The sequence below is a fragment of the Pleurodeles waltl genome, chromosome 11 (genome assembly GCF_031143425.1).
Source record: "Pleurodeles waltl isolate 20211129_DDA chromosome 11, aPleWal1.hap1.20221129, whole genome shotgun sequence".
Classification (NCBI taxonomy): Eukaryota; Metazoa; Chordata; class Amphibia; order Caudata; family Salamandridae; genus Pleurodeles; species Pleurodeles waltl.
The window spans coordinates 585,848,170-585,872,778 of record NC_090450.1 but is presented as its reverse complement, the minus strand read 5'-3'; the positions used below and the strand labels follow the sequence as shown (position 1 = coordinate 585,872,778).

General features: G+C 46.4%; 1 protein-coding gene across 3 annotated transcripts in view; it reads right to left on the bottom strand.

Annotated features, from left to right (window-relative positions):
* Positions 1 to 23,629, bottom strand: part of AP3M2 (adaptor related protein complex 3 subunit mu 2) — a 61,033-nt gene extending 37,404 nt beyond the window's left edge. Inside the window, exons 1-2 of one of the 3 annotated variants that reach the window (XM_069214090.1) lie at positions 23,399 to 23,629; positions 15,235 to 15,557 (exon numbers count right to left, since the gene is read on the bottom strand). In XM_069214090.1, coding sequence (XP_069070191.1) covers positions 15,235 to 15,557; positions 23,399 to 23,531 — 456 coding nt within the window. In that variant the 5' untranslated portion in view covers positions 23,532 to 23,629. Of the gene's footprint in view, positions 1 to 15,234; positions 15,558 to 23,068; positions 23,179 to 23,294 lie in introns of those variants that run through there. The other 2 variants (XM_069214091.1, XM_069214092.1) reach the window with 2 other exon arrangements.
* Positions 23,630 to 24,609: the final 980 nt, after the last annotated feature.

Genomic DNA, 24,609 nt, shown 5'->3' with positions numbered 1-24,609 from the left:
TTCTAGTACGAAATGGATATCAAAAGTGCAAACTAAATCAAAACTTCAAAATCACATCCCATGCAAGTATGACCATGGAAGGTACCGTGATTACAGATACTTGATGGAATGAGATTGTCTCCAAGAACTCATTCATGTAATAACACAGAAGAAAAATAGGTACCAATACGGTCACTTTCCAGTTGAATCCCGAGCCACCAGTGATGTGTTTATAGTGGTCCCAACCAAGCTAAAATACCTTTTGCACCATGTAAATCTTCCACGTGTTAAAAGAGCAGTCAAAGGTCACAGACTGCACTGATAGCCAAGGTTCTTGCACTCTTAAAACCATAGGTCAACATGCGAGTCAGTTTACACCAGATGATCTTAGCCTGTGAGCCAAGGACCCCTGTAGGCCGCGGACAAGAACTGTGGGGGTCCACGACTGTTTGGAAAATTAAACAATATCAGCAGATTAATTAATTATATATATATATATATATATATATATACACATATACACACACACACACACACACACAAAGAAGCAAAATGTAAAACTGCAAATATTAAAACTTTCTCTAAATGGGAAGGCATATAAAATTGGATGCTAAAATTAAGTTATCCTTAGCTCGATTTGTAGGAGCAGTGTAAATGCACTAAACAGAATACAGTATGTGCGAAGGGTGGCCTCAAATAAAGTGCTGAAGAAAAAAAAAAAAAAAAGGTGGCCATGCATTACGATGAAAAAAGACAATGCAATAAGCTCGAGTCTAGTACATCGCTTTGTCTTTTAGAATTAAGAAGCAAATTTAGAACATTCAACCTTACAATTAAAATGAAGAAAAAAAAAAAATCACATTTTGTGAATCAAATAAAATATTTCATCGTTTGTGTGTTTTTTTTTATGTATATTTGCTTTTTTATTCTTGTGCATTATTTTGAGGGTCAAATGGTAGGAATTGCTTCGAGTGCATTTCTCCGCTTCCAGCAATGACTTAGTGAGGATCCCAGGAATCACGTAATGATTCAGTGAGGGGCCACAGAAGTCAATAGGTTAAGAACCACTTTTTAACAGTTTAAATTGATATACTACGTCGAGGTTAAGGGCTTCTAGTTTTGACTTTTGAGGGGTGTAATGTGCAGCTGACTGCAGCATGAGGCTCAATAGCCTTTTCAATGCCTGATGGTCATACATAACATCCATCTGCCTGTAGCCTCATGCTTGTTTCGCTAGAGACTGGAGGTGTTGCAGTAAGTAATATACAGCTACCCATAGGCCCATGCTCGTTTCGCTATAGACTGCAGGTGTCCCAGTAAGTAACATACAGCTACCCATAGGCCCATGCTCGTTTCGCTATAGACTGCAGGTGTCCCAGTAAGTAACATACAGCTACCCATAGGCCCATGCTTGTTTCGCTATAGACTGCAGGTGTCCCAGTAAGTAACATACAGCTACCCATAGGCCCATGCTTGTTTCGCTATAGACTGCAGGTGTCCCAGTAAGTAACATACAGCTACCCATAGGCCCATGCTAGTTTCGCTATAGGCAGAACTAGCCTCCTGCTCCCCTCGGCGATGTCTTCTACCAGACAGGCCATCCTGCTTCCTTTGCAAACAGTGTTTGCATTAGAAAATCAACGGCTCTGGAAGACAACGCACTCCTAGGAAAAACATGTCAGCAGCAGAACCTGATATGTGAAACAGGAGACGCAGGTCTTCAGAGGAATGAATAAAACAAGAGCTAGCAACAGACAGAAAGAGCAACACAGTGTAAAAGAGTGGCGTGGGTAGAGACAGCGGGAAGCAGTAGGTGACGGTAAGAGACTGAAAGAGCACAACAGGGGCTGTAAAAAAAAAATGGGAGAAGGAGTGGTAAAAAGAGGGGTGATCCGGTTAATACAAAGAGGTGGTCTAAAAGAGAGATAGAAAAGAGGACTAGGAAAAAAGAAAGGTGATAAAAAAGGGGGTGGTAGAAAGAGAAAGCTTGGAGAGACTGAGAAGGAAATATATTGAGAACGTGGCAAAGGTTAAATAGTGAGATGTGGGTGCGAGCGGAGGGTGAGAAAGAGAGCGAGTTAAAAAGACATTGTCCCGAGTGAAAGCCAGGCGAAAATCAAGATACTAATGAACATAAAAATGGGCCCACCATGAGAACCTCCCCCCACCCCCATCAAATATCACAGCCTTTTACAGGGAAGGCTGTTAAAGACAGTAAACTATCCATTAACAGATAAAACCAAGAAACTCAGTCAAAGACCAAACATAGGATGAACATTGACTGGTGTACGAGGGGCTGTGGCTGTTACCAACAAAGATTCAAGGCTGGGACTGGGAAGTCAGTGCAATATTCGCCAACAGTCAGTGTCTCCAGTTGGCAAGTATAGTATGAAAGACCCCCCCCCCCCCCCCAATCTGTAAACATTTCCGAGTGCGTGATCATACAGGACATCGAGCCAGAAACTACACTTCCGACGACTCCAAGCGTCGCTTGAGTAAGTATTCAAGCGTCGCCGTGTGCCAAAGGCGGACCCTCCTGTATCTGGGCAATAAAGTCAGTTAACGCCCATGTGACAGGCTATTGGCGTGAACCAGTGTTCAAAATACAGTGTACAGATTTACTTTTCAAACTGTTGTGATTAAAAGCTTGTGCTAATGGCCATTAAGACTCCTGCAGGGTAGTACATCCATCTTCTATAGTTGTTTACCAACAGGGTAACGGCACTAGTGCCAGCAAATATGTTTTTCAAAGCAATACTTAGATTGTTTGTGTGTTATTGTGGATATTCCAAACCGCACCCCCTTTGCATTGCAGAATATATTTTGGGACTGGAATGTGGCTTCCAGCCAAAAGGAGGTTTTGGCTCAAGCAGACTTAGATTTGTTACCTCAGAAGAGCTCCGAGTACTCAAAGCTGTTACATCGCTGGTCTATTCATCTATCTTGAGTAGCACTGTACCCTTTGCAGGCTGCTTCCAAGGTCAAGCCTAGCAAATCTTTTGGTATCACGCGAATTACTGCTTGAGCACAGCTGCATTCTGTTTTTTGGGTCTAGTCGTTAAATTGTTTTCAGGAACGTAAGAAAAAAAATATTGAGTGGGTGGTGGAAAGCTGCAATCTTCAAACGGATTTGTACACCAAATCTGACATGAAATTAAGTATAAGTCTGGTACAACTAATATAATTTCAAGCCATTTTTATTTGATTATCGTTAATGTAAAGCATTTTTCAATCGTGAACAAAGTATCATTAATATGCACTGAGTATGTATGTAAAGGGACACAGGAGTTATGGGACTCATCCGCGTTGGCATTTTCTCCATAATTATGGATTTACCAGGGTTGCCACATATTCCATTATTTGCAGCATAATGTGCAGATTTCAACAACAAAAAAAGTTCCAATCTCAAACAGATCAAAAGTTATTAAAAATGTGTGCCACACATGGTGCTGTGTCAGGTGCGGCCCGTCCTTTAGGGCGGTGGCGCCACGCTCCCCCACCAGAGTGTCTGTCAGGGTGAACAAAGGTCAGCCTGACAGACACTCTTCATGTCCAGGTCAGGCAGCCAGGAGGAGACATGCGCGATTTGCACAGACTCCTGGAAGCCTGAGCTGAACTCTGCTGGGCTGAAGAGGTCACAGCTCCTGTGGGCGTGACCTCCTCAGCTCAGCAAAGGTGCCTCGAGGCCCTCCCCCAGTGACAATGGAAGCGTCACCCATTGACTTTGACCAGGGCGCTTCAGGTTTAAGCCCTGAAGCGAGTGTCAATCAGTGACACCTCATCACAGAGTGGGGTGGGGTCAGCAGTCTCACTGACCCCATCGCACTCTGTGACGAAGTTGAGACTGCTGCCTTCCCTCCGAGGCTAAAGGTAAGAGAGTGAGTGTGTGTGTGTGTTTTCTTTTTAAGAAAATGTTTGGTGCGTGCGAGTATGTTTGAATGTTGTGTTGTTAATGGATGTGCGTGCGTGAAAGTGTGAGTGTGCTTCCCGCCCGCCACCCTCCCTCCTAAAACTGCTGACCGCCACTGTGCTGCGCAGTGCCAGAAACTTTGCAAAAGTAACTAGCCACACAAGAGTAAACTGTCACTTTATACCACATAATTACTTTTTCTTGACGCATTATTTCCTCAATCCCGATGCATAATTTGATCCTCCAGTGTTAAGTTATTCTAAAGGCTTTATGTCTGGTCATGGTGATCAAACCTTTTGGTCTCATCACCTTACTTTTATCACCTTTTTTATCACCATCGACTTCTTCACTGTCTCCATCTACTTTTCAGACTAGTTTCTGTTTTCCCTAAAGTCATTTTTATTCTTGATCTTCTAGGTTAGAGATAAGTAAGAACTCCCTGCCTCTTTCAGTATAATTGTCCCACATTTTGATGTATTGCCTTTGTTTTTTGTAGTGCAGCATCAGTTCACCTACAGCCACTTCTACCCTCAGGCCCGTTTGCTGAGCTTTAGCTATAGCAGTACTAGAACAAGACTGTGAGAAGCTGGATCTCTATATAGTGCACTTAGATGAGGTACCCTGTGCAGGGAGTCTACTGGCTCCCCAATTGGTATTGCAGAGGCAAAAGTAGATAGGACTAATACTCTATTTTGTGGTAGTGTGGGCAAGCAGTTAGGCTTATCAGAGGGTGGTGCTAAGCATTTGTTGTACTCACAGGGGCAATAAATGAGAATAAATCGGAGATTAATTTAGAAAAATCATGGGGAGGAGCCAAAATGGCGGCCGGGACGGTCGCTTGACTTGAGCGCTCCGTCCCCGGCTCAAAGGAAACATCCTGAAAGGCGCCCTCCGCAGCCTTGTTGAAGCGGCTGGGACGGCGGCCCGTCCGGGGAGGACTGGAGCGTCCGCTGTGTGCGGCGCGTGCCCCTCGGCGATCTGGCAGACCGGAGCCGGGTCTCGTGGGCTTGCGCCTGGCGCGGCGAGGAGCGGGGGAGGGGGGGTGCTCCTGCGGCCCCGACCGCACTCTCGCTTTGCTCGGCCGCCTTTCGCCCCTGTGCTTGCTAGTGCCCGGGGGGGCTGAAGCGCCGCGGCCAAGCGGGCCGCACGGAGAATTTTTCAAGGCGCCCTGAGGCGCGCGAGGCTGGTGCCGGCCCGAGGGGTCAGAGCGCCATCTTGGACGTCGTCGCGGCAGAAGCCGCGTGCACACGCCAGAGAAGCACAGAGAAGGGGCACCCCTGCCCAGGAGTGAAGATTTATCATTATGGCAGTTTAGAAGGACGCAGGGGATTCCAAGAAGGAGCAAGAGGAATGAGGTGAGGAGGGCACCTGGAGGGGGGGTGAAAAAATTAAAACCAACGCTGTGGGGAAACTCCTGGACTTTTGGACACCCCCCCCCCACCCCACCTCATCATTAATGCAGGGGAGCAAGACTGATGTGGGCCGCGTGCCCCCGTGAGCTCGGACCTAGTAATCAGCACAGTACAGACGGCTGGTGCACGCTGCGGGCGCCTGGCCTGCGCTGGACCCCCCTGCAGTGGGCGCCTGTCACGACTGTCCTCTGCTAAACGGAGCCCATCCGCGGCGCCTGTCGTTCGCCCTATGTTGTGGTCTCTCACATGCGACGACGCCTCCCCCGGCCCTCAAATACGCTCCCCTTCTATTTGGGGAAACCTCTGGCACCAAGCCCTGCCATCACACATGAGGGAGAGAGTGCTCCCCTCCAGCTCCTACGCTCCCTGTGCGCCCCGGTGGGTCCTGCGGACAGTCCCACGAGAACTCAACGCCAGACCACCAAATCAATCAATGGCTGCAGCGTTTGTCAATAAATACAAGGCCCCAGGCTACCAACACGCCTGAATAAGGCTACAACATCCCTTGGCATCGCTGGCCAATCTCGCGCTCTTAACAATGAATGTGTACACCACCCCCAGGTCGCTCAGTAAAAGTTTAAATCAACAAACTAAGTGGACTAAAAGTGCGAAATCACTGTAGTTTGGGAGGAGATCTCGAAACAGCCAAAATGGCCGGTAGAGCCAAAGCAGCTAAGAACTCAGACCGAACCACTCAAGGACTAACGCCGGCCGACCAACAATCTAACCCATCCCTACAGTCACTAGAAAGTACACTTCTTGCGCATTCTGCTCAGTTCGAGAAAGTATTGCAGGCAATATTGGACACTAAGTCATCTCTGGAAAGCAGAATTGACGCAGTTGCGCAAGACTTGAACCTTTTGCGAGTGGACCACCGAAGCTTAGCTGAAAAAGTGAAAACAGAAGCTGAAATAGCCGACTTAACTCCAATAGCGCAAGGAAACCAAAAGCAGATCCAGCGCATGGATGAGGAGCTGAAGGTACTCTGGAGGAGATCGGAGGAAATGGAGAGCAGGGCGCGCCGCAATAACGTGAGGTTTCTGGGCTTTCCAGAAAGTATGCGACAACCGGAATCAGAAATTTCCCTAGAGCAGTGGCTAATCAAGGAGGTGTTAAATGGGGCTCCATCTAAGTTTTTTTCAGTTGAAAGGGCTTACAGAATTCCGGGTAGACCCCCGGCCCCCGGCCAGTCCCCCAGGCCACTGATTGCTAGATTCTTGAACTACAGAGATCGAGATGCAATATTGCAACAATTCCACAGTAAAGGACCAATCAAATATGAAGACTCGAACATTAACGCATACCCAGACTTTACACAAGAGGTGCAGAACCAACGCAATTCTTTCATCAAAATTAAGCAACGCCTACGGGAACACAACATAAAATATGCCTTGCTCTTCCCTGCCAAACTAAGGGTAGTAATGGAGGACCGCACCCATATATTCACAAACCCCGAAGATGCCTGGACAGGGCTACACGCCAAGGGCCTAGCACACCCCCGGGAAGACAAGGAAGGGGACGAGAAATGGCAAACTCCTGCTGCTAGGAAGCAATCCAAAAGACGCACCAGAGGCCAGCCCAATGACTGGCAAGCAGCAGAAGAAAGAGCAAAAGTGCTAAAAGAGACGCCGTTACACATGCAAAGTCACAGTGCAATAGCTAGGAAACCCCCAGAGCCGGGATCGGACTCAGACACGGCCAGCTCCACATCCACGTTAACAGGAGAACTAGGTGGGCCAAAGGTCACCCCCAGAACCGCTGACGAACTTTAAAACTATACGCACACGCCCAGTGAGACCGCCAGCGTCGATGCTTGAAACCTGGAAATCTGCAGAGACTTTGTGGCACCGCCGAGGTGTGGGGACAATGTGCCTCCAACAATATGTATCTTTGACATAAACGCTAAGCTAAGGGATTGGGGGCACACGGGGCGGAATACGATTGGCGGGCGGGGCCAGAGGGAATAAACTCATGCCTAGGTGGGGCGCCTGACGATATCAGCGGACTAAGTCCGCGGAAAGATGTGAGCCCCTTATAAGAGCCACATCTGTATGATATGAGAATCCCACTATGTAAATCCAACTGGATATGGGTTATTTCACGTATTTTTAAGTTTTGTAGTTTCACAGTAGTTGAAAGTAGTATAGGGGGTTTAATAAGGGGAGTTGGGGTTAATAGTTTAGTAGAAACGCAAGCTTCGGAATCACTTAATGCACAAAATGATCACCTGCGCCTGCTATAATTAAATACCAGCTACAGAAAGGCAGTGACCAGATGGGCCAATTCTAGAGCCCAGATCCTTAACACAGCAATGCACCCTCAGAATTCCATATGATGTCTTCCCGCAATAATACTAAAAACCAGTATATCATAGTAACATGGAATATCAGGGGTCTTGGGGCGCTGAGTAAACGGGCCAGAGTGCACGCTCGACTCAAACGACTAGGAGTACATATTGCTATTTTGCAAGAGACACACATGTTAGAGGGGGACCTACGCGACCTGCACACGAAATGGGGTGGTCAGTTGATAGGCACGACATACTCGGCCTTCGCAAGGGGGGTGTTGATCTGGATAGCGGCAGGAGTTCCATTCCTTTTGACATCACACAAGATAGATCAGGGTGGGAGATACGTTGTTGTGGAAGGCAGACTAGATGGCAGACAAATGGCGGTGGTCGGGGTATACGCTCCAAACAGTGGCATCATGGGTTTTCTTACCACTCTCACTCCAACATTGTTGTCCCACCCCATGGCCCTAGCCATCTGGGGTGGTGATTTCAATAGTACCCCATCTGCAGTATTGGATAGAACCAGTGCCTATTCGAGCTCACTAACCAATAGGAAACCCATAGGTCCCCTGCAGGAATGGGCAAACGTTATGGGACTCCATGACATAGGGCGACTAGGTCATCCAGAACAAAAAGAATATTCATTTTACTCAGTACCACACAACACTCATACTAGAATAGACATAATATGGGGCACTCGCAAAATAGGGGCACTGGTCACTGAATCGGAATACTTAGCAAAGACGCTCTCGGATCATGCGCCTTTGAGAGTAATACTGAACTGCGGTAGGACACGTCAGGCAGTCCCCACTTGGAGATTCCAAGCGGAGGCTTCACAAGACCAAGCATTCAACCAAAATATTGGGAAAATCTATAAGCCAATACTGGGAAATAAACGCTATGTCTGCAACAACTCGGGCGACAGAGTGGGACGCCCATAAAGTAGTAGCACGCGGAGTATGTATATCCACTACGTGGGGAGTGAGACTCTCCTTACAGGCAGAGATTAGCAAACTAGAGAAGGAGCTAAGAACAGCGGAAAAAGCGGTAGCGCTAGGGGAAATCTCCAACACCGTCCTCAAAGAAAAGCGCTCAAAATATAATGATGTAGATAGCAGACTTCGCTGTCACGACTATAACTACTACTTAACTAGGTTGCAAACGGAAGGAGATAGATCAAGCAGAATGCTAGCATGGCTACTCCGCGAAGATAGACAACAGGCTCCGATAGCCATCTCTTGCGCACCCGCACGGTTGGCACCTACTACACAAGTAGAAATAAACGAGACGTTTAGGAATTACTACTCAAACTTATACACTAAACGCACCTCATGCACAGCTACACAACTTGAGGCTTTTCTTGCGGACTCCCTCCCGCCCCAACTATCACAAACAGATAGAGATATAATCGAATCCCCCATAACAACAGAAGAAATAGAACTAGCCCTTGCACAGCTGCCCAGGAACAAAGCGCCCGGGGCAGATGGCCTCCCCTCGGAATATTATAAAGCTTATCTACCCAGCCTGAAACCCCACCTGCTAGGAGTGTTCATAGAGGCGTGGACTAAAGAAAGCCTACCTATATCCCAAAGGGAAGCTATGATAGTGGTACTCCCTAAACAGGGCCGAGACCATACGGATGTCAAATCCTATAGACCACTATCGCTTCTAAATACAGACTGCAAAATATTAGGCAAAATATTAGCTAATAGATTAGCCCCCCACATGCACTCATTGATACACACAGATCAAAACGGCTTCATCCCAAAGCGTAACACCTTCCTAAATATTCGCAGACTGTTGAGCATAATGGGGGACACCCCCGTGATGCACAAGAGGAAATGGTGCTCTCACTAGACATAGAAAAGGCCTTTGATACGCTGGAGTGGGATTTCTTGTTGGCTACGATGGCTCGCATGGGAATAGGTCCTAATTTCATCTGTTGGGTCCGGACACTGTATTCCAACCCAAGTGCGAGGCTGAAGACGGGCGGGGTGATTTCTGATAGTTTCCTGATCTCCCGGGGGACACGGCAGGGCTGCCCCCTATCCCCGCTATTGTTTGCCATAGCAATGGAACCGCTAGCGGCAAGAATACGCCTCATGGAACACGAATGGGGAATAATCAGAAACGGGTTATACCACACGGTCTCATTATACGCAGATGATGCTTTAATATATATCAGGAACAGCTGTGCAGTTATTCCTTCTGTAATATCCTTATTGGCTGAATTTGGAAGCCTGTCAGGCCTTGTGGTAAATTGGGAGAAGTCCTGTGCGTTTCCCCTGGCAAAGAGGGCTCCCAATAATCAGGATGCCCCTAAGCTAGGGCACTTAAAGTGGTGCCCGACAACATTTAAATATCTTGGGATAAACATATATCATGACACAGAAGATTTAAGAGACGGGAATTTGGGGAGGGCGCTAACCTCCATAAAAGGCTCCCTGCAATTCTGGAATAAGCTTCCGCTCTCGCCACCCGGCAAGGTGGCGATTGCCAACATGTTGATCCTACCTAGACTGCTATATTATTTTGCGGCCCTGCCGATAACTATTGCCAAAAGCTTTTTCGGCAATTTAAACACAGCTCTACTGCAGCTCATCTGGGGTGGTGGCAGAGCACGGGTGGCACTAACCACGCTGCAACGCCCGCTAGATAACGGCGGCCTGGGAACTCCTAATTTTGAAAGATACTATGCAGCCGCACAACTTCAGTGGGTCCAATATTGGATCCACAGACCAGAGCAGGCAGAACCCATGAGCCTAGAGTCTCGGCGGAACGGGACCCCCCTCATAAATTGGCTGTCGTCTAAGCCCCCCAAAACGGAACAGGTCAACCCATTGCTTGCAGTTGCGCACGTGTGTTGGGCTAAATATGTGCAAAAAGGAGCGGATAAGTTTCCTTACTCCCCACACACACCACTCAACTATTTATTGGTGGGGACAGCAGCCGGAATGCAAGCTGCGAGGGTGTGGAGTGAAGCAGGAATACAGACAGTAGGAGATGGTTTTGAGGAGGGCAAATTAATGTCGTTTGAGGCTCTCCAGGCCCTCACGGAGAAAAACCCGGGTCAGTTCCTGACATATCACGCCGTATGCCACGAAATAAGGAAAATATGGGGGGCAGGTATTTTGGAACCAACGATTTCCCCAGTAATCCACCAGCTTTTACAATATAATGACCAAATAAAAATTATATCTAACCTATACAAAACCCTCAACAAGACTCCCGAACCACAGGCGGGGAAAGCCTGGGGGAGATGGAACGCAGTACTCTCCACCCCGATCCCACAGGCAGATTGGCCAAAAGCCTTGTCCCACACCTGCGGCGTGTCAAGGAATCCCAGATTTAGGTACACTCAATTCAATTTCATGCATCAAACATATCTCTCCTCAGCCAGATTGAAGCGTAGGTTTCCCGACTCTGAGCCAGTATGCCCAAGATGCAAAACACCGTCAGCACCCTTCTATCATATGGTATGGGATTGCCCTAATATACAAACGGTCTTGGTGGAGGTGGTAGGGGAGGTATACGAGTTAACGGGGCTTGCATTGATAGCAGAACCCAGGTCCTGCCTACTGGGTCTGAGAAAGAGACCAAAAAAACAAAGATACCTACACAAGTTTACAGACCTAGCCTTTTTAATGTACAAAAGACTAATAGCGATACACTGGAAAGCCCCCAAGGCTCCCGACCTGAAATCCTGGCACTCTCTAATATTACGTTGGGCTCGCACTGAACACCAGGTACTAAAAAGAATGGTACGCGAGGGGCGACAACAAACAGGGTGCACCACCTGGGAAGATCTGGTAACAAAATTGGAGGCCAAAAACAATGAGATGCCCCCTTGAACGTGGGAACACACACTTGTAATAATTACGACACAAATCACCCTGCATCTCCCACTACAGAAATAAAACCCATAGGGCACCCAGGCACCACAGCACATGCGCATCACCCCCTTTCCCCCTCTCTTGTAGCAACAATCCGTCAAACCTCCGTCACTGAAGTACCAGCGACACACGAGGAGTAGAAAACTTGGGCAGCTGCCTGCATTTATTATTCTGAATGGAGCCCCCGTTAGTCAGCCAGGGAACTCACGCACGCAAAACAGGGCCCACACTGGTCACGAGCGAATACCTTTATAAGATAAATAGCAAAGGGTAAACTCATGGCGGGTGCAGTTAGAAATGATACTGTGAAACTGGAAGTGTTCCGTCTTGTGCTTATTGGGGGCGTTTGTGATTGTTAAATGGTTTAGATACCAGATATTGCACTGGGTTATCCTGTGGTTGAAAATTGTACAACTTGTATTACATAAAATCAATAAAAAATATTTTAAAAAAAATAAAACAAGGTTTAGAAAAATCATTATAGGTTTCAAACCCAAGAACTTCATAATCAGATAAGTAGATTTTTAAGCACAAATACTTCACAGTTTTAGAAATCAACACTTAGTGCAATTTTCAGAGTTCTCTCAATGTTATGCTATAGAGAAAAACAATGTTCAATAAACACAGGGTTAAAAACGGCTGACAAGGTTGAGCTCAGGAAGCAGAGTTAAGTAGTGGGCACTGTTCAGAACCACACCAACAGGTCACACCAGGCAGCACTAGGGCAGCCGGGTGTAGGAGGCAGTAAGGCGTCAGGTGCCCATTGGTTCTCTATGGGAGTTGGATCTCGTGACAAACAGGCTGCAGTTTCTGGCTAGGAAACTTGTTAGGGACAACAAGCAGGTAAGTAATAGACTTGGGGTGCTCAAGAATGTGGTTGCACCTTTGGTCCTCTCCTCCCATGCCTAGGGGTGACAGATGCAGGGGTGTCTTTAGAAGTTGGGTTTTCTCATCCAGGAGCACTCGCCGTCAGGGGGTCCAGTGTGTTGAGGTTGCAGGTGTTGTCGAGAAGACCGTCAGGGGTGGGTCTGAGCTCTTAAGAGCCAGGGGATGTCGATGGCACCAATGACCCACCTCAGCTGGGGCCAGCGGTCACGGATGCAGTGGTTGCTGGAGGTGTCAGATTTTCTCTCACCACAAGCCTGAGGGAGAGGGGGCCTGCGTGCAGATGCTGCACGCATCTTGGGAGAGTCCAAGATGGGCAAGACCACATTGAACTCTGTCTCTGGGCAGCTGGGGACCCACATTGGCACCGTTGGTTGGCTTTACCTCGGGTCGTGGACATAAAGTGCAGTGGCCACTTCTGGTATGGGGTTTCTGGGGTCCAGCAGCTGCAGAGTCTTTTCCTTGGAGTTTTCTTCTGCCCATGGGAGACTTTAGTCTTTATTGAAGGCTGGACGAGTTGACTTCTTGTGCAGGGTCCTTTGAGGTCAGCAGGCAGCCCGGAGTGGTCAGCTGCTTCTTCTTCTCCTCACCTGTGGGGGCAACTCTTCTTTGTCCAGGTCTTCTTAGGTTGTCGAAATCTGAGTTCAAGAGTTCAGGGGTTCCACCTAAATACTCAATTTAGGGGTGTTACATGGAGTACCAGGCGGTAGTCAATGGGCTGACCACCTTTAGTGTGATTACACCCTTCTTATGACCACATCTACTGGGAAGTGGACATAACCCTAAACCTAGTGGACTAATTCCTTCCAAGCAAGATGGAGGATTTGAAAAAGTAGTGTCCACTTCAGCTCGTCTGCCTTAGGGGTGGGACTGGCATGAAGTGGGCACTTCGCCTAATTTAACAAATTTTCCCGCCTGTGCTGCTGCCAAATGTGTGGTCAGAATTGGGGTTGGGGAGTGTTGGTCACCCACGCCATTCGGAGAGACGTGGGATGCATTACAATGGCAGCAGGGACTTTGAGGCTCCCCGTCTTGGAATGTCCATCCTGCCTGGGAGAGGAGGTTACACCTCTGGACAGTTCAGGCTTTTGTCTCAGGCCCTCAAGAGCGCTGCTCTGACCCTGGGGTGGCAGAAACGCATCTGTGGTGGCTTACCTAGTCAAGACCAGTCAACGTACTAGTAGTTCATAGGTTTTCAGGGGGCACCTGTAAGGTGCCCTCTAGGTGCATTTTTAATAAATTCATCACTGGGGTCAGTGAGAGTTTATTGTTCTGAGATATTTGATACCAAACATCCCAGGATTTACAGAAGCCATCATGTAGCTGGCGAACTCGTAATGACTGCTGTCCAGCACATGCATTTAAAATGGCTTTCCTGTGCACTTACCGTGTCTCAGAATCAACAGATATAGCAGAGGCATATCTGCTCATGCATATATACCCTCACATATACTTGGATGCACCCTGCCTTAGCACATGCAGTGACAGGGGACCTGGCACACAGGGATGTGTGGCAGGTCGAGTTTTCAGTTTAGCCTGCACCAACACATGCAATCTGCAATGGCAGCACTGTTTGGGTTTGGTGAGGGGTCTCTGGGGTGGCACAACTGGTGCTGCAACCCTCCTAGACCTTCCTTAGTACCCCAGGCCCTAGGTACCATTTACTATGGACTTACAGTGGTAGCTAAAGAGTTTGCCAATTGTGCAAAACAACTGAGCAGTTTTGAGGAAAGAGATCTGGCACAGGGGACCTGGTTATTAGGGACCCAGTGCAGTAACAGTCAAAGCCACATCAGAAACCAGGCAAAAGGTGGGAGCTAACCATGTCAAAAGGGTGCTTCCCTACAAAGTCTTTAAGATATGCTGATTCTTACCTGAACTATAGTACTTGCTTGCCCGAGTGACAATACTTGCATGCTAGACACAACCTTTCATCTCATGCACATTCATTCTCATTGTCCCCAGAATACACCAGGCGCAAAATTACTCCAAGTTATGAAGATTTATATTTAATTAGTTTTGGAAACAGTAAACGGTTTGCCTTCTGGTAACTGTTGTTACTCAGACTGGCCTCTCACCAATCCTCGTTTTTGCAAGCTTGTTAGTCAGGGCATGGAAAAAAGGGACATCTGGAAAACATTTCCAGCAGCTCCAAAACAACGTGTTATTCTCTCCTGAAGAATGACAATCATCTTGAAACATGTATCTAGCGATACGCAGCACTGGCTGCAACAAAGACGATGAAAACTAAAGATTTTTACTAAAGTAAGTGTTACCATGCACTGCATTTATCATAACACATCTGAGCAAACTGAGTGCTAGGATGAGAGGTTGTGTGCTTCCTTCCTCCTTTGCTGGAAAAGTGTATTTGCTAACAACGCAACACATGCCTGACGGAAAACAATAACTAAACACGCCAGGCATGATACATGAGATAAATGAAACAGAAGACTGACGTACTAACACGCATGTTGTCATGTTTTGACACATGAATAAAAAGACTTACTAAAAAGTCTGGCATAAACAACCTTAACCATAGCCAGTTTGCACAATATTTGCATAAGTTGTGAATATAAAAGCATAAAAAGTATAAACTGTGTTCTAATTCATAATTGTATTGCAATAAAAAAAATGAGGAGAGAAAGGCTGTAGCAGGTATAAAAACAAGGCAAGGCGTACCAGAGACATGAGGTAAAGCAATGTGGCTAACTCTACTCATGTCCAACTATTCCACAAACCCCTCCTTAGCAACTACTCAATGGTTAACACACCGCTGAGTTCCCCACTCTAGCTCTATCCATTTCTCATATGCTAAATCCCACTGTCTATCCCATTCCAACAGGTAACTTCTATTTGTGAGCTCACCTGGAATGTGTCCACCACACGGTGCAGAAACTCTATTGCAAAGAGAGGAGGCACCTCGGTCTGGATCACAGCCACAAAGAAGATCTTGTGCCGGTAAACACTTAAGAGGTAGTGATGGGGGGTGGGAATCACAGGGGGTACGTTCTCAGCTTCAGACGCCCGCTCCTGTGCCTCAAAGAAGTAATCGCATACAGAGCGGCTGACTACGCTCTTCCAATGTTTCTCCAGGAAGATGTCTCCTGATGCATTGATGAGGAAGAGGCTGTGAATCATGGTTGGACTACGAATGACTCCAGTGTAAGGTACCTTTCCAAATCTCAGTCCTAAGGGAACAAAGAGATTTATGTCATGTGTGACAATCAATAGGGGGATGCACTAAGAACAAAGGAGACATTCCATTGGGAGCATTACAATACATAGACCACAGTAGCAGGCAGTGTTTTGGGACACAAAGTGACATCACTGGTCTTTTCATACCCCATGCCGCTCTCGAACACTCATCTCAGGACCACCAGGCTTCTTTAACCTAACCACTCTATCTCAGATATCTATATGTACTTCTCAAAGCTTTGTGCAGCACTCCATTGCATTGTAGATGGAATCACTCTATATAAAACTCATATATACATTGTTGGCAAAGGTAGAGTCTTTCACAGAGAAGAGTGTGTAATGTAAGGTTTGCTGGTGTTGAGTAGTACTACCAAGATGGTTAAGTGGGTTGCATGACAGAACCACACATGCCATTACCATGCATGCCTTTACAATGCGGTCATTACAAAATGTGTCTTTACCACGCAAACCTTTACAACTAATATGCCTTTACCACATAAACATAAGTACTATATATATATATATATATATATACACACACATACATATACACACACACACCTTACCTTCTTAACCTACAACCAAAAACCCATACCCACCCACCCTAACCCCTAAAAAAACCTTTACCAAACATAAATCCATACCCGCCCTAAACACTAAAAATAACCTTGTCACACAAAAACACTTAACCACCCTAAATCCCAAAAAAATGCCCTCGCCACCCAACAACCCTCATCAACTCTAAAAACAACCTTGCCGTAACATAGGTGTATATATATATATATATATATATAAAAATAAAAAAATCTATAAATAAATAATTCACTTACCTGCGAAATACATTTTCACAGCAAAAGCATGTTAGATTTTTGTGGTAAAAACCCATGCGTTGTAATGGATGTGCGATAATGGTATTGCGTGGTTCTGGACACCTTCTAAATGCTGTTTCCTGGTTAAATGAGGTCACAGATTCATAACAGAGCATTATGTTCGAGAGAAGGGACTCCACATGCTTAATGAAAGGATAATAGTTGGATTAGGTAAAATCCTTTAACCACTTGCTTTAAGATAGCAATTCCTCTTTCTCCAAGACTGTGGGTTTGTCAGAGTTAACCATGGCAGCATTTTAATGGTGTCAGGAGCTACAGAACCTAATGTGTTGGTATAAAGCACACAAACATGGTGTTTTTTTTTTTTTTGGTCAAATGTATGAAAAAACAGAATACCCACATTCAAAAGACTGAGTAGGTATAAACTTAACTGTAGGACTTTGTGTGTTTCCAAATAAATCGTGTTAAGTGTTCTGTTTTAATCCCCACTGTTGAAAACAACATTTTCAAAATCCATGTATACGAAGCCAGCTTTTTATGTCCTGGTTCATGGGAAGTTTACATCCTTTCTCTCAGAGTGGGTTATGAACATCTTATCTTTCACCCCCTTCCACTGATCTGTGGGGTTTCACAGGAGTTTATCTTGAGCCTCTGAATCGGTCACAAGTATCCATGTTTACAAACATATGGGTGATACCAACATAGTCTTATGGTTGGATGGCACACATCTGTTATCACACTCACATTCCAACAATGTATGTTCGAGTCCCAGGACTGATGGGAAGCAATTGGATCTTTTTTATGATATGTCTTGACAGTGCAGCTGTCGCCAGACAATTATGTGAGAACCACCAGGAGAGGGGTTTTGGCTCCCCCACATGTTGGGAGTCAGGAGTACGTTTTGATTAGGCAGGAGTTGTGTGCTTAAAACACAAAAAGTGCTTGCCCTCCACACAGCTATGATCATTTTGTTTATTTATCTAGCAGCCTGAGACTGAACTTCCAGGGGCACACAAACAACACTAACGCTATTAATTAGACAGTTTTTGGTGGTTTCCCTGAAAATAGCACCGATGGGAGGAGGGCAGTCATTTACCTACATGGATTTTCAGGTCTGCCTTGACAGTGCATTCATTAGACAGACCTATTGGCATTGCCAATGTTTATCATTAGAGGTGGGCAAGTCACTGAAGCTTGAGCTAGGCTCAAGCCAGATTCCTAGCTTTTGCTCAGCTAGGGGTCCTCGTGGATCATTTAGCTCAAACTAATTCAGCTAGCATTTAGCTTATTCCTGCCATCTATGCTGTAACCTATTGCAGCAAGAATTAAAGCCAAAGGAGTGTCCTCCGATTTTGAACTGGAGGGGAGAAGAAGATAGTTAGGAGCTGAGTTGCACAATGTGAAAATATAAATGGTGGGTTGAATACCAGCTCTGCTACTTGACCAAATTATCTAATTCTAGGGATATATTTTATTTCACCAAGCTTAGCTTCCTGTTTCTACATTATCACATTTGAGAGCACCTTCAAATAAGTGAGTTCAGGATGTGTGTTGTAAAAAAAAAACAAAAAAAAAAAAAAGATTGTGTTTGATTTAACAGCCCATAATGTTACTCCGCCTATAATAGGAATCAAAGCCATACATATAGGTTACACATGACAGCTGACTTGCCCCTTAGTTCACTACTAATGCTGTCACTGTGGTGGCAGTTATATTTCTAAGTTCATAATTAAAAGCTATCACTAATAAACCCCTTGCACAGACCTTGTCAGCGGATCTAGGCAGGTGCTGACGCATCCCACTGAATCCCTTGGCCCGCATCGCCCTTTTCAAGATGGTCTGTCTCCCCAATACTTATACATCTTGTCAAATTTCCCAAACTTGGTCCCACAGGCTTGGTTCAGATCCCTTACTTCCAAAAACTTACCTATTTTGTATGGGGGGCTGGGGTGCACAGGGAGGCCTTCAGCTCGGAAGTCTTTGTACAAAGAGGGAATGGGAATCCCAGATTTGTACATCTACTATCTGGCGGCACAGACGATCCCCATTAATGAATGGTTGAACGGGGTTGGGATGACCCGGCCTATCGGCTGGAGATTGGCCAGGCGGGTTTTGAGGGTCTCTTGGGATTCCTATAGAGAGGCCGCATTCCCCATACTGCCCCTCACTGTACGCAGGAGGCTGTGAAGTGCTGGAGGGTGGTGCTGCGGTTGACGGGGTGGGAGCGACGCCTCACTAAGTTGACAACCCTATGGCAGGGCACCTGGCTCCGGCAGGTTGCGGAGCTAGAAGGTTTTAAACAATGGGACGATATTGGAATTACCTAACTAGGTGACGTGACAAACATAGAAGGGATTTTGTCCTTCCAACAGCTGAAGGCCCATTATGCACTGACTAATGCACAAATCTTCCTTTTCCTCCAGCAGCGACATGCCTTGAAGACTCACTTGTCTCCGGCTCAGTCCGTCCCCAACTACAGCCCGCTTGAAGCTAAACTCCTGATAGGAAAACTGGGAAAGGGTGCCATTACCCAGTTTCACCGCTCCCTACTCACCAATGCACCCGATGGACTTGGAGGGGTGTGGTACAGATGGGCGGCTTGGGTTGGAGATTTGGATAAAGATGACTGGAGAGAGGCCACCCTAGCACTCCGGGAACTGGCTATCTCAGCGTGATTGAGGATGGTACAGATTAACTATTTCCACATGGCGTACCTCACTCCATGGCGCTTGCGACACATGAGTACTGGGACTTCTGGGAAATGTGTGAGGTGTGGACAAGAAGGGGCGCATCTCTTGCATGTTGCCTGGGAGTGCCCGAAGGTGCACCCCTTCTGGGAGAGGTTAGGGAGGGAAATCTCCACAGTACTGGGAACGCTCGATCGATTTGAATGTCAGGGTGGTGATATTGGGCCTTCTGGAGGAGCTGGGGGGCCCAGGCAGAGAGAACTTTCATTGGGCTGCTAGGCCTAGTGGCCAAAAGAGACATTGAGCAACAATAGAAAAATCCCAAGACGCCACCTGTCCCGAAGTGGCGAGCAGGGATGGACTTGTATTCTGTAGTGGAGAAGCAGATTTACGAGGTATGGGGCTGTCCCCGGAAATATGAGGCAATCTGGGGGTAGTGGAGGGCACATCGTGGACTGCACTACTAAGCAATGTACTTGCCCGGGGCAGGACTGGTGGGTATTTGGCTCCCGATCCCACACTATGTATGACCCCCTCCTATTGTACTTGTGGGCTACTGTACTGTAGTTGTATTTTGTTCTTCAATGTGAAAGAAAAAATAAAACAAGAAATAAAATTGGATATAAAAATAAAAAGCTATCACTAATAAATACCTCTCTATGCAGTGATATAATCTGAGGTACTAAGGTGAAATGCTTTTGCATGCTAAGGGAATAGACATTTTTTGGATTTGGAAGCGACTAGGTCATATTTTGTACAAGATGTTTTGTGCATGGTTTACATGCCAAATATTTCAGGGCTCAGCTCGAGCATTGGCTTCTAGAGCCAAGCCAGACCCTTGGTTTGGCTCATGCTGTTAATTTGTTTGCTTATCTCCCTTTAATTTTCATCCCTGATAAAACAGAAATGATGAGCGACAGCAATAGAGTTTGGGGTTACACCTTATGGTCCCAGGAACAGGATTCTTTTCGAACCACAGTAAGCTCATTAAAAAAAATGAGGCTTCAAGATGAAGATAGGCATTCATATCCTAGGTCATCTTCATGTTTGTCAACTCAGACAGCGTTGGTAAATGAATTCCCTGCTTTACTTTTCTTTAAGAATTTCAGACAGCCTTCCATTATAGGGTCGGAGCTAGAATAATCTATGTGCCCACACAATGGTCTTTCTTCCGGTACTTCAGGACACTCCTGCTGAAGTCTTTCGGTTTGAGCTACACAAGCAGTACATTTAAAAAGATGTGCATTTTTCATTGTTCTTCTTGTGGACATGCCCTACAACTTCTAAAGACCACACTGTACAAATTTATAGTTTCTGCAGTCAGCAAGGCTGCTTGGAAAAAGCCCACTTCAAGAACGAGCAGGCGGGGGAAGGGTTACCCTTTTCTGTGGTTGATCCAACCGTCTGCAACAGCCTTCTATCTGAGCTATGGCTTACCTGTACCAGCCTTGGCTTCAGAAAGCTTTTGAAAACTGGACTTTTTATTTCATGCTACAGTTGCTAATTTTCTACCTTCACAGGACTCTGCGTGTTATGAAGGTGCCAGGATCTTCTTTTAAGAGTCCAATCTTTTCCTGCTTTAAAGAAAGCCCTACTCTGTTTGGATATTGATTATATTGCAGACCATTATGGACTCTAGATTCTGAGTTTCAAACCTACTACCACTTTTCAGATAAACGTGGCTGCTTGATGAAGGAAAAGTCAAGGGCTCTTGGTCAATCCAACTGGGAAAACAAACCTGCTGGATACCGGGACATGCCACAGATACCACACAGGAGCCCCTGGCTGCCACAGGACTCGCAGCGCGTCTTTGTTTCATACATAGCCAGTGGATGTATGTTGAGGGTCTAGACACGAGGTAAGCTAACACAGTGGCAGTGATAGTACATGGGCACAAGTCCTAAAAGAAGAAGTAGGAGGAGGACTAACCATGTAAGGCAAGATGCAAGTCACCTCATGGCACGTGCCCGTGCACGAGATTACAGGAAGTGGCATTATTTTGGGAACACAAAATTTTAGGATCATGATGTGGCAATGGAAAGGGGCTAGATTCACAAGCAGCTGAGTCTTGGAAAGCAGTCTGACAGTCAACTTACACTTTAAAAAAAAAAAAAGCTATTACAACAAATTGGCAACAAGGAGAAACGTGACAGTAAATCAGTTCTGGCTTAATTGGTTGCAAAGACTACATTTTAAAATATCTTTATGGGTTTAAGGCACCTGCTACAGAAATCTGTGTGTGTCAGGTAGATGTCATGGAATAATAGTAATGGTAAGGTATCTCTGGTGGTTAATGCACTTGCTGAAGGGATCTAAGTTTTGTCTAGTCACAGTTTTGACTCAAGATGGCATAGAGGGTTAATGCGTTTTCTGCAAACAACACCTTGTAAATGCAGATGACAGATTTTTATTTTATGTAAAGAGGTAAGTGGGTTGCTGATTTTAACAGATCATTGTGCTTTCTACAATTCATAAATTACAACCCTTTTAATACAGCACAACCCTTCTAATATAGCACAGTGATCTCTGACAGACATGTAACTCGTACAAATTGTAATCCTCACTCTCTGTAACACATCGTCATATTTCCCTATTTTAATACAACACCAATCCTTTTGGGGTTCCGCAGTAGCGTGCTACTAGCTGAAAAGGCATCAACGCCTTGTGAGGGTAGTAAGCACTATATAAATATAATTACAATTATATTCTGCACATTGATTTTCACACTTGTATGATTTATTGATAATATAAATGTGTGTTTGATGTAAAGCACCCAGATGCCCTAATTGGAATGGGTAGCACTATAAAGGAATTAATTTAAAAAATAGTGGTATTTACATTTTTATGTATACTCGTCCACACCAATGCATCCAACATTTATAAAGTGCACGCATGTGCACAGCAATTGAACAAAGTCAAAAGCTTGCCTCCAAATCGCAGCTTCTTCTAAGTACTTGTAAAAAGATGACTTGTGCCTTTGTTTCCTCTAAATTGCATTGGCACCTATGCCAGAGGCTAGGAGAGCCACGCAGGATCACTCTGAAACAACAGGAGAGCTGATGGCCCATTAAAATCCGTCTTTCTTGTGGGACTAGCTGAAACTTTAAACATGAACGCCCCCCAGCATGCATGCTGCTCATGTGAATGGAAAACAGACAACGTACAGACATGTCCTGGTGTCCGCAAATAACACTGGGACAATTATTTTACTGGGGCCCAAATCCTTGGCAGGGGGGACGGTGTCCAACCTCTGAAATTAGTGGGTGGAGGCCATCCACCCGCGCGTATCCCCGACTTGTGCCCTGAACAGTACATAGCATAAGAAAGTGTGAGGGTTGCTGTAATACGTTTAAAGTCACAATCTATCCATTACAGTCCTTACTTTCAAGCTCCTGACTCAGATTACTGGGCACGTGTATTTTAGGGGAAGTGGTTGGTAACTGTTGTATTTTGTGTCGGGCCCTCACAATTGATAAAACACTTTAGTGTGTTTTGTTAATTGAGTACGCAACAAGACAAATATTACTGTTCCAGAGCCTCGTGCCCCCTCCTAGCAGCAGCTGTCACCCAGCTGAGCCCTCCCCGGCCTCCTGCCCCATAGATGGACTGGGGAAGGGGGGGGGGGAGAAGAGGGTGTTCCGCTTACACTGAAGCTCAATATGCACTGAGCAAACCCCTCTGCTGAGGTCGAAACTGAAGTAAACAGAAAATATCGGTGTTCAGCAGGAGGAAGACAGTGTGCTTGAAAACGATAAAAAGAATCCCCTCTCCACGCCCGCTGACGAGCGTGATGCACTCGGAGCTGCAGAGCTCGCATTTACCCACAGCAACAATCCCCACCCCCGGGAAAAATAAACAAGGAGAAAAATGAGAGCTGCTTCTCAACATCGATAAGATTAGCTTTATCATCCTGCAAACAATATAACTCTATCCTTCGGGCTATTACCCTCTCCACACATCACTCTCCACACATCACCCTCCACTCACCGTGTCCCGGAGCCCACCATCACAAGCTCCATTCATTGCTAACCCGGATCTACTTCTCCCTGTAGCCTGCATCTCCTTCCAGCTCTCCACACCAAGAACCTCCTTCTCCAATACTCGTCTGTCCCCCCAGCCCCATAGCCTAATCACTCGAACCCCCTCCATTCACCCGCACCATTCTCTTCCTAATCCGGGCTAGCCATCCGTACCTTCGTCACGATCTCCCTACCTTTCTTTTGATAACCCCTCCACCCTGCCGGTCACCCCACTCCACGCCAACAGTCCCAAGTTTTCTCCGGACCCCGCTCTGGTCTTTGACAGCTGAGTCGGTACCTGAACAGTTTAGTAGGTAGGGCCTTCCTCCGTAGCAGCCTCTTCCTCTGATAAACTCCCGCGTCACCCTCCTCTTCCTCTCAGTCACCAGCCTCGTCAGCTGATCACCCTCTCTCCTCCTCCCTCCGCCCATGCCTTGCTCTGCCCCCTCCTTCCTACTGTTCCTGCCTCATCTTCGCTGACCCCATCGTGATCGCATCCCCATTCAATTGAGACTCCATAACCCCCGCCCCTCAGCAGACCGCCCTTCTCTCTCCTCTGACCTCTGATTGTCATCAGCTTCTTGATGAGGAAAACAGCTTTCTGACAAACTAATCTACCAATATAATTATTTTTGTATTTTCATATAGTGCGAATTTGGCCCGAGAGCATTGGAGTGACCTCTAGATTATGTTACAGAAGGTCAGATACGTTTTTTTAGGCGGGGGGAGGGGGTGGTGGGAGAGTTTGTCATTTGCACAGAATAACAGGATGTTGGGCTGTCAAGGGATTGGTTCCCCTGTTCAGGAATCGGAATCTCTGGGTATTAGGCCAGTCTCTCCCCAGCTCCTTTAAAAAAAAAAAAAAAAAACACTGATGTGAAGTTGACAGGGCTCCGAGCCCTTTTATAAATACAAAAGAGTATCCCTGCGAAACGCATGCGCGAGCGCATGCAACGCAGGCTCGACCCTAAAAAAATCACTGAGCCCCTCTGCTTCCGCTTTCACTGGGTGATCACTGCCACTGTATGAACAGCAGGTAAGATGGTGAAATAAACCAGACCAAATAAGAGTAAAAGGCATCTTTTAATCAGCGGTGGCTCCTTCGCTATGGTGGAGGAGCGTCACCTCTCGCCAGCAGCAACCACTGCAAATCCTTTAAGAATAAAAGAATAATAAACTAAGTTTATTATCCTTTTTTTGTTAAAGGGGCGGGCACTGGGGATGACGAGCACTGAGGGGAGTGCACTGTGCATTCCCCTCCGTGTGCATGTGTGTTTGGCCAGCCAAAAGGTCTTGCACTGGCCAAACACACATGCACACTGTGCTCTCTCCAGCCCAGCACTGTGTTGCCAGGTTGGAGAGAGCAGGCACGGGCTCCCAGTCTACCTGGGAGTGCCCTGGCTGGGTGCTCCCAGCCAATCCTAACGCTGCTCTGAGCAGCGTCAGGATTGGTCACAGGGCAGACAGGGAGCCTGTGCCTGCCTGCCTGCCTGCTGCTGAGGAGACGGA